The sequence below is a fragment of the Heterocephalus glaber genome, unplaced genomic scaffold, assembly GCF_053883595.1.
Source record: "Heterocephalus glaber isolate CG9 unplaced genomic scaffold, H.glaber_assembly_v1.0 deba00000071, whole genome shotgun sequence".
NCBI lineage: Eukaryota > Metazoa > Chordata > Mammalia > Rodentia > Bathyergidae > Heterocephalus > Heterocephalus glaber.
In genome coordinates this window covers 34477003-34487899 of record NW_028258137.1, presented here as the reverse complement: position 1 = coordinate 34487899, position 10897 = coordinate 34477003, and the positions used below count along the sequence as shown (strand labels likewise).

At 43.4% G+C, this 10897-nt stretch overlaps 1 protein-coding gene across 1 annotated transcript in view; it reads left to right on the top strand.

The window, feature by feature from the left end:
* The window catches only part of LOC106009684 (uncharacterized), a 59313-nt gene that overhangs the window by 5841 nt on the left and 42575 nt on the right, over positions 1–10897 (top strand). Inside the window, exons 4-5 of the mRNA XM_087206061.1 lie at positions 7422–7519; positions 10723–10784. Of these exons, the coding sequence (XP_087062187.1) occupies positions 7422–7519; positions 10723–10784 (160 nt within the window). The remainder of the gene's footprint in view (positions 1–7421; positions 7520–10722; positions 10785–10897) is intronic.

Sequence of the window (10897 nt, the reverse complement as noted above, 5' to 3'; positions counted from 1 at the left end):
CTCTGGTCGTTGGGCAGGCTGTCAGGCATACTCAGGGACAGAACATGGGGCTATGCCAGCACATTTCTCCTTCTGCAACCAAAGCAACATGATTTCAGGAGGGTTGAAGGGGAACTCATGTTTTCCAGGGGTTTGTCCCCCTTTCTTTCCTGGAGAATAGTGCTAAGACTAAGCAGCGCCTACTCTCTCAGGAGCCCTGGACGGCCTCTCTTAGGCCGATCCCAAATGTTTGCAGGGACCAGCTTTCTCCTACATGTGCTGTTGGTGCACTGAGAGTGCTCTCAGAGTCAGGCTACTCGTAGCTCATACCCTGGCTGTGTCATTTAACAGTGTCTCGGAACACAGCCTTAGGTTTCCGCGTTCATGCAGAGGGTAACCTTGTTCACATTAATGTCGCTACCTTCTACTTCCTGCTGCGTTAAACACAGTGAGTGGAGAAAAAGGATAGTGCTCACTAGCATCTAGCAGGAGTCAGCTTTGCCTCCTAACAGCAGTGTGACTTCCATATGCCTCCAACAGTTTCTTCATCTATTAAATGGAGACAATAATTATCCTTATTTCATAGGGTTCTGGAGGGTTAAAAGAGTTAATATGTATGAAGAATTTAGAATAGTGGCTGGCATTTAATTAGCACAATGTAAGTGTTAACTATTATTATCATTACAGGGTTGTTGTGAGGATCAAATGATATAATATGGTTAAAATATCATTCTCTATTCAGCCATTCATCCATTCACTTTACAGAGTCACGTGCTAAGCATTGGGAATGGAACTGTGAAACAAACAGAAGCTTTCCATTAATGCTTACAGGCAATTAGTCAAATAGGTTATTTCCTGGGATTGTATTATTGCCTGGCTCAGTGTTAAGAGAAAAGGAACCGTATAATGGCTAGAGTAAAAATGGTGATCATAGGGAATCTCTAATGATCTCATGGGAAGTCCCAACTCATAAAGGAATTTGAGACTAGAATAGGTCATGCAGGAGCCCAAATGCAGTTGTGCATGTGAATCATTTCCAGTCCATCTTTATGCTTCCGGAAGGTCCTTGAGCACTAATAGACGTGTAACTGGGCTGCTGTTCAGGTACTAACCTGTATTCACTTGGTTGTTTCATGTGGCTCTATTATGTAGACTCCTCTGAGCTATGCACAAAACCAAACCAAAGAATAAAACAGGTGCTGTTTTTATTTGTGCTCCTGAAAAATCTTAACCTCTTATGGTGTCCTAGGCCTTGCTTTTCTGGCGTTTTTGCTTCTCATTTTGTTAGATTGTAAAAAAGTTATCCTGATCCTTACAATGGAGCATTTTATGCTAGCCACCTGTCCGGCCCCAGAGACATATCTGGTCTGGATTAAGACTGATAATTGCTGCATCCCCCAATTCATTTTCAATATTGTAACCATGTTGTGACCAAATGTAATGTAACATTTATAGGCAGAAGGCTCAGTATTCTTCTGGAAACCCCCTCCTCTGTGCATTGAGATTAAAACATTTTTTATGGTTGGAATCTGGGAAAGGAATGACCAAATACCTCTTAGCCCTGGAGGTGAGGACCCTGCAAGAGTCAAGAGCACATGTGTACCGTGCTGCATGTGGTACTGGCTTCCCAGGGAGGCATCTCACAGCATGTGTTCTCTCCGGGCTCACAGATGTCAGCAAGCAGAGGGTGAGGTCTCCTTTTCCCCTGCTGCTGGGGAGCAGCTTCAATTTAATCTGTCACTTGATGTCCTTCTCCTCAAAAATAGTGCCCAGGGGCTGTGAGGGCTCTATTTAGAGGCTCTTAGGAGCCTGGCAGTATGTAAATTATGCCTGAGTGTCCTTCATCGTTCCCTGTGGCCCCAGTTGGGGATTTAAACATGATTTAGCATTTCCAATGATTTGTGGCAGCAGCGGCCAGCACAGTGAGGACAGCCCAGGCTGCTTTCTCACCGTGGCAGTAAGCGGTTTCCATGTCACAGCTGCTCCTTCAGGTCCAGGGTCTGATGTGATCTACGAGCAAATCCAGTGTTGGTGGGTGGCCTTCTAAGTATCTTTCTTATGTTAGGGAGTTCTGGTATTTTCCCAAACCAAAGGTTTTATAATTTAAAAAATACAGTTCAGTCTTCTTCTCATTCATTTATCCTTTGTGTAACCATTCATGTGTTTACTGAGCATCTATTACATTCCACTTGGTATTTTAAATGTGAAGGATTTAATGGTGAGCAACGCAAACAAGTTCCCTGACCTACTGGAACCTACATTCTAAAGAAGGAGGTCGACAAAAACCAAGCAAACAGATTTAATAAATTCAGACAACGATAAATACTTTGGAGAACATAAAATTTTGTAATGTGATAAAGAGTAACTTGGATTGGAGCACAGGAAGTACCATTAGGGGGATCTTAGCAGATCTCTGAGGAAATGTTTTGAGAGTTGAGATGTGGATGAAGAGAAGGCTTCAATTTTGCCAAGATTTGAGAAGCATTCTGGGCCAAACAAAGAGCAAGTGCAAATATCCTGAGGTAGAAATGAGTGCCAAGAAGTTTGTCTTTCTTTTCTTGCACTTCTTCCTTGTTATTGTACTTTCAAGAGGATTAGGGAAATGAAATTTCCCTTTTTAAAATTATTCTTTTCAATTCAGTAGATAAGGTAGATTATGAAATAGCTATACGTTGGAATACTGCTCTGCAATACAAAAGGAATAAACTATTGATACTTGCTACGATGTGGATGAATCTCCAAAGTATTAAGCTTAGTGTAAAAATCCAGAACCAAAAGAGTGAATACAGTGTAATTCCATTTACATAAAATGCTAGAAAATGCAGGCTAATCCATAGTGACAGAAAACATTAGTAATATAGTGATTGCTCTGACATGGAGAGGAGTGGAAGAGAGCAAGAGAGGTTGTCTAGGGACACAATGAAACTTCTTGGGGTGATAGAAGTATCTGTTAACTTGATTGTAGCAATAATTTTATGGTTATATACTTATTCCAAACCTGATCAAATTGTACACTTTACATATGTGTTGTTCAAACTAACAGGTTTGGTTTCCTATTAAAAGATGATTCGAAATAGATATTGTGTATAAAGAAGTTAAAGGAGAAAGGGAAATTCCCATAGTTATATTAATCTTACACCCTAAAGGTTCTCAGGGGCTGGGTCACATTTGATCTAGGAACAAGTACTGGCTAGGATAAGGATGGAACATTTGGCACTGAGTCACCTATATTGACTCTGGAGAGACATACAGTTTTTCTTGTGTTTCTGCATAGTAGTGACTCTTCCTATTATTCTGCCTAGAAACAAAAAGGCCCTTGGATATCAGGTACTAACCTAATGTCAGAATTAGAGGCCCTACCCATGGTGAGAGAGAAGGCCACAGCTTCCTTGGCAGATGCATCAGAGGGAATTCAGACTAGACCAACACTACCTGGAACCCTCTAAATGACATGCAACTTAATGACTGGATGGTTATTCTGCTATACAAGAGACCTATTAGGTTGAAAGATCCTTTTTGGTGAAAGACCAGTGGTTTTTGCCCTCCCCTCTCCCAAATCTGTCATAAATTTAAACTTTTGTAAAATATGACTAAAAAATATCACTAGAAAAAGAAATAGAGAACAGAGTTGCATAAAGTATAAGCCCCAAATTGTTTTAAAGACTCAGCAACCATGAAATTATCCAGCAATCTAGCATACTTCTCAGTATGCACTCTGTTTCTGTAGTTCTGATGTTGTGAATTGATCATGAACAATTCATGGATCAAATTGCTTTATGGGCCAGAGTTTGAGTAGCCCTGAAATAGCCCAGAACTGCACAGCCAGTTTACCTACAGGTGAATTGGGAAGGGTGAGATAATGCTTCCCTCTTAGGGCTCAGGGTGGCTTTTGGGACAAGGGCAGCCAGAGCCACTCAGGGCCATTTACCACTGGTCACAAAAGCTTCTTCCTTTTACACACTGAGCCACACAGAGGTTGGCAGTGGCCTATGAGGAAAAGGTTAAGAAGCAACACAGACCAATTGTTTTCACCTTTTAGGGAATATAACAATTGGAAGGGAAACTGCTTGGTAAAAATGTGTATTTCTGAATAATGCAGTCCTAATGTTTCTAATACAGGAACCTGCCTTTTCATCACTACCCTTGTTACACCATAGTTGACTCTGATGTGTGTGTTCCTAGGGCCATGTTTTGAGGAGCATTGTAGAGAAGAGTAGAGGGCGTTAGTGGTGGGGAGTTTCCTGTGCATATGTGCTGTTTTCTACCATTTATGTTTAAGATCAGGAAATAAACTGAGGGTCACTTTCATCAGAGTTCTTAGCTTCACCAACAGATTCTAGTTTAAGTAGGGAAAGGACCTACTATAGGATTTGAGGTCACACATTCTTTAGTAGGACCAGGGAATCAGGCTTATCCTGTCCAGAGTCATTTAGTCAAGGGCCACAGTCATTATTGCCTCTAGGAGCAGTTGCCCTGCTGACCCCATTAGACCAAGACAGCATAGCGTCTGGGCAATGGCTGTCATTCTCAGTCCTATGACTTCCTCAGAAAATCAGATTCTTTACAAGTCCTGGCTTCTGAGTTGAAGTCTTGGTGAGGGGTCTTTGGTGCTTGCTCCATAGCTCTGCAGGGGCACACATAGCTGCAAGGGAAGCTGGAATGGATATCTGCCATGTGCAGCCCCTATTATAAAGGGTGTCTAAGGCTCATGAAATGAGGAGTTCCCAAGCTAGATGAACAAGAAGAATGTGAGGAATTCATATGGACTCTCCTGGCCCCACACCCTGTGGGACAGCTTCAGGTCTTATTTTCATGCATACCACAGAAAGCCCACCTTCTAAGTACAGGCCAAAGGTGGCAACCAGGGCAGTTCCCCCTGTGGAATCATATCCCCTTCATTTGAATGGGCCTCTGCCTTCTTCCTGCTCCCGGCTCAGCTCTGCTGGTGTATAGGAGAATCCCAAAGAGATTCATCAGCTTCTATCAGCTCTCAGTACACTCCTGCGATATTCTCCGGAAAAAGAGAAGGAGAAGGTAGTTGACATTTGTTACACACATACCAGAATCCAGACTGAGTTCAGATTACACATTAGTTCACTGAATTCTCCGAGGAGCTCTGTGAAGTGTCCTACTTTTTCCAATTTACAGATGAGAAAAAAGGCTCTTAGCTTTGAAGCTGCTTGGTGCCTAAAAGCGGGTTTGTTACATCTTCATGAGAGAACAAAACTAAATGAAAGCTAAAAGATGAAAAAAATGTGTTCAATTTTTGAGATGCCCAGGTGAAGGAGGAATTTGGAGCAGGAATGTTCCATGTTGAGAAGACCCAGTGTGTGGATGCAAACTTGTTAAGATCTCAGGGGCTGTGGTTGCTTTGTATTTTTTATAGGTGGTCTTTAAAGGCCTTTGATTTGGAACTAAAGAAGCTGGCAGAGAGCTTAGAGCTAAGCTAACCCCACCCTCATGAATTAAACCATCTTTGAACCACTTCTGATTTGGGATGATTTGTGACTGACTAATGCCAGTTGTCTGACTGTGTGCCCCCAGGCCCCTAATCTGCCTTCAGCGTGATTCAGTTGTTAAGATAAGTAGAAGAGTCTGTTTCTTCTTTTTGGCCCAGTGAATGTGGTTTAAAAGTAGATTGTGTTTAGTAGAAAAAGCCAGGATTTGGGGAAAGAATGTCTACATTAAAACTTTTTTTCTGTTATTTGCGGCAGGATTTTACCCAGGTGTTTTAATCTGGTAGATCTTCATTTTTCTCCCATGTAAACTGAGTAGCTTCATCTGTGTAGTCGCTTGCCTAGGAGTGGGGGTAAGGGGTCACCAGACTGTCACCTCTCCCTGGGGCAGGGTACATGGTAGACATTCAATAAATGTCTACTGAATGGATGAATCTAGAGGGAAGCAGTGTTTCCTTCCATCTATACACACACTGTTACAGTGTGGATCTTTGATGTTTTTAAAGAGTTGGTCCCCAGAGTGGTGCTATTGGGAAGAAGTGGGGACTAGTGGAAGGTCTGCAGGTCACTGGCAGGTGCCCTTAAAAGGGAGAGTGGCACCTCAGCACTTTTTTTCACTTTCTGGCCATCAGATAAGTGGTTTTGCTCCATCATGTGCTCCTGCCATGATATGCTGCCTTGCCACAGCTCCAAGTGCAATGGGGCCACTGATTGTCAATAGAAACCTCTACAACTGTGAGCCAAAATAAACCTTTTCTAAGTTGAATGTCTCAGGTATTTGTTATAGTGATGGGATGCTGACTAATACATGCTCTGAAGCACTGAAACATGCTGACAGCGGGTGTTGTTGTTCTAGAGGGCATCAATCCAGAGAGCTCTAGGATGATGCTGTTATGGAGGTCATGGTCACAATGCTGTTTGTGTGGTGAGGAGTACAGACCTGACCAGCATACTTACCATTCATGCAAGATTGGATGGTGTGGGTAGGTGGTTACCTCAGCTGGTGACCTTCCAATAGGAGTACCAGTTCTCCAGCTCATCCTGGATCGAGAAATACCACCAGGCTGAGAACACACCTCTTCAGGGTCACAGCACACCCCATTTTTCCCCTGTGCAGCAGCAAGGTGGCCTGGCCACGATCTCTCATGTTCACCATATTTGGTGAGGATGGTGGGTTTGGCTGCCTCTTACTCTGAGTCACCAGCCCATGGCACTCAAGTTTATAACCAGGAAAGGTTATTAGATGGTGTGTGTTGAATGTCTGGTGTGTGCTTAGCCTGGGATAGGCACTCAACAAAAGTTGGCTGCTCTGATGATGTTGATGATACTTTCATATCTCCTGTAGCTCTCTGAGCCACCCAGTGACTTGGACATTAACTGTTCAGGCTCTGTACTGCTTAGATCCTGGACATGCTGGACTTAGTTCCATCTCCATATCTTTGGTTGAATCAGTGTTTTTCATGGGGTGGGGGATGGGGGTGGAGAGCAACTTCCAGCCCAGGATCATTTCATAATATCTGGCGGTAGTTTTGGTTGTCACAAGTGACACGTGCTGCTGGCATTAGGTAGGTAAAGACTAGAGGTTGTGCTAAATATCGTACAACACAGCAGCCTGCTACAACAAAGGGTTGTGGAGCCCCAAATGTCAGTGTTACTGAAATTAAAAAGCCCAGGCTTAGGTGGCCCATCCTATTGAAAATGCTTTTCCCAGCTCCATCTTGGAATGTTCTACAGGTTCTCTGAGCCGACTGTGGAGTGAAATTTTTTCATTATGTTATTTTCCTGATTTTTATTCCTCTTAGTGGCATGAGTTCAAATCCAAGGCCAGTGAGGGCTCCTAGCATCCCCTCACCCCACCCGCCCACTTGCCTTTAAGGGGAAGGATGCTATGGTGGTGGTGGTGGGGATTTTTGTTCTGATTCAGTGTATGTAGACTGGAAGGGAGCAATGAGTCTCAGAGGATATTGCTTGTGCTGTCCATTTCAGAACTCGACTACCCTGTTTGGATCAAGATCAGCAAGGGATGCCCACCCAGGAGGAGAAGGCAGATTCCTTAGACCTACTGACTGCAGCATCTACACCAGGTTATTTATTTATTTTTAAAACACAGAAGGGCTTAACAAATAGCACTTCAAGCAAGTAGTTTGGCAGAATAATGCATTTTCCTTTCCAAAAAATGAGGAAGACTGACGAGGTGTGGTCTCCCTCAAGTAATTTGATTTGGAATAGATTTCAACAGCACGTGGGGCTTTGTGACACCTTCCTGGGAGCCAGGAGCCACTGACAGCCCTCCAGGAGCATTCCCTGACCCACACATCACACAGGAATAAAATGGAACAACCCTTGGAGGTGGCCTGGAACCTTGCCTCCTGAAAATTGTTTCTTTGCTGTAAGCTTGTGCGGAAGATGTTTATCAGAGAGGGATAGACAGGTCTGCAATAGAATGTACCTCAATTCTGTCTCTGCAGCCTTTTATTGCTAGTGATAGGTGCCATCAGTGTCTAGCCTGAGAAATGGCTGTGCCGCAGGCACCTCTGTCAACACATCTTATTGATCTGTGCTCCGCCTCCCTGGAACACAAGAGTAGTAAGAAACTTGGGGCTGCTGGCTGGGGCAGTGTGGTATCGTGAACTGCAGCTGCTCCCTAGGCAAGCACGTGTGTGATGGTCATCACAGCTGTCCCTTCCAGAGCTGCAGAGCCTCACCACTGTGCATCACACCCACACACCTCGGCCTTGCTGTACAACCACCTTTCAGAAAGATGCATGCCACTTGTGAATTTTTACCTCATTGATGCTGTGTGTCTGAGATTCATTTTTCTGCCATTGATGGATTCGGCCTCCGGAAAATAAGATTGAGAGCAATTAATCTGGAGCAGAGTGCCTGAGAATTCCATTCATAAGTAATCCTCGTTCTTGGTCCCTTTGCCCCCAGCACTGGTAGGAGTGGGTATTTATAATCTCAAAGCCTATGGGCCAAACTGGCAGAATGGAGTGTGCCACTCCTGTGACTTTTACATGAGATTAAATGGCCATGATCAATATATTGTCATAAGCATCAAGGGGACATTTTTATGGCATGTACATAAGAGTTTATAATGTAGAAGAGACAGGATCTGACATCAGCCCCAATCTGGGCATAAAACTTATTTTACAAATAAAAAATGCAAAGCATTTTAGCAAAAGTTCTGTTCTGTGGCTGCAAAGACTGTGGAGAAAGGTCTGTAGAGAGCAAGGCAGGCTGAAATTAGAGTCAGGACGTGTGAGGGAAGGAGAAGGCATTTTTGGAGAAGTACAACTGAATTATAGCTGTGTGGTTAGGGGTCCAGCCAAACATGTGAGTGAATCATGACTCCCTCACCTACTGGCTGCATGACCTTGGGCAAGTCACTTAAGTTCTCTAAGCATCGGTTTATTAATGAAAATAATAGTATCCAGCCTCATAAGGTTGTTTTTGTTTCGTTTTTATTTTTGTTTTTTGTTTTCATGCTTCTTTGAACTGCTGAGAATTTAAACCCACAGGTTACATATGCTAACTAAGTGGTCTGCCACTGAGCTGTGCCCTCAGCCTCACATAGGGTCCTTGTAATGATTAAGTGTATTAATGTATGTAAAATGTTTAGCTCTTCCTTGAAGCATAATAATAGCTCCATAAATGTTAGGAAGGAGACAGAGATGCCATTGATGATAATGATGATGTTAATGGCAGGGATCACTTTGTGTCTGGAATGTACCCAATTACAAAGTATAGCTATGTGCTTTATTTCTCTGGCTCCCATGCCTGTCAGGTAAGAAGCAGGTCACGAACTTCCAAGCATGCCTGGTGCTAAAGCAGTCCACGGCAGCTACTGTACATGTTCCTGGGACAGTTCTTTGTCCTCCAGAGTTGATCTTGGCTTCTGATATTGAGTCTTTCTTCCTTTATTGCTGCAACTTCTTTATGCTGCTCATTGGCTGTGCCTCCTAAGACTGTAAAGTGATTCTAATGTTAGGACTACCATTCCACAGTGAAGAAGGAGAATTTGTTGCCCAAATCATCACTCGACATTCCTGTTTGTTTAGCACTGGCTTTTGGATGGTCCTTGCCTCCATATTGTGTTCATCAAGTGTTGCCTATTTAGGGTGAATATGGCAAGTGTGAGACTGTAGAGAGCCAAAGTCTAAAAGTAGAGGGGGAAGATTGCTAGGATTCTTGCTATCTCTTTGGTTAATAAAAACTTTGTGTTTGACCCTGGTCATCCCTTCATGGAGACTATTGAACTCTGTAATCATCTCAATAACTAACTTAACTGAGCCTGATCACATGCCAGGCAGTCAATGACTTGCTTTACAAGTATGATTTCAGTTGAGCTTCACAGTAGCCTTACAAAGAGGCCCTTTTATCTGTCAGCATTCTTGGTTGTAAGCAATAGAAGCTGACTCATTATCACAGAAGAAGAAAGTTTGTTGGAATCATGTTGGGGCCTCCAGGGTTGTCAGAAGGATGGAACATGGGTTATAAAAAGAGTAAGAATATAGTGCATCCCAGCGAACTAGGTAGGCTGTGGTTTGTCATCCGGAGCTAGTCTTGGACCCCATGCCAAGGGAATGGCATTTTCTAAGTGTAGAGGCTTCCCAGAGGAGTACTGTACTGTTAGAACACCAAGGGTTACAAGCGGCAGAAACTCAAGTTGAGCCACTATATGGAAGAAGGGGATAAAAAGATACTGGAGTACCTCAGAAAAGGTGCAATAGGATCTCTTGAATCCAAAAATTGAGTGGATCTAGAGGCATCAGAACATTCTATGTCTTGTTCTTCTTTTCCCTGAGCATTGCCTCTACCCTCTCTCCTGACACATTCCTCCATAGAAGGGAATGGAGTTCCTTGAACAGTCCACACCTCACCCAAAGATACTGGATACTCTTTTTTCATCTTAGATTCAAGGATCACTGAAATGCCTGAGTGGCTCCATGTGGCTTAGGTGCCAGTCCCTGGGCTGGCAGTCATATTGGGCTTAAAGAGTGTCTCTCTCTCTTTTTTTTTTTTTTGGTACCAGGGATCAAACTTGGGTCCTTGGCTTGCGAGGCAGGCGGTGGAACCACTGAGCTAAATCCCTGGCTCACGAGTGTCTCTCTTGATAACCATGTAGAACTGGCATGTCTGACCCAAAGCCTGCAGGCCACATGTGGTCCCTGGATAGTTAGTAATGGAGCCCCACAAGGTGATAAGCCTTTAACATTATTATGTGATTTTTTAGTGAGGTTTTTTCATGACTTGATTATGCGGTTCTCACATTTGAACTTTGTAGGTAACAACAGTGCTCATTCCACCTCCTGCACCCACCACACACAGTCTTGGAATGTAAACCCTGTGAGTATCAGACATCACATGTACTTGTGCAACTTGGTAAGTAAAACCCAGGTATTACTGATAATAGTATTTCAACCTACGGGACACATGATATGCTTGTGAAGATGGGGTTT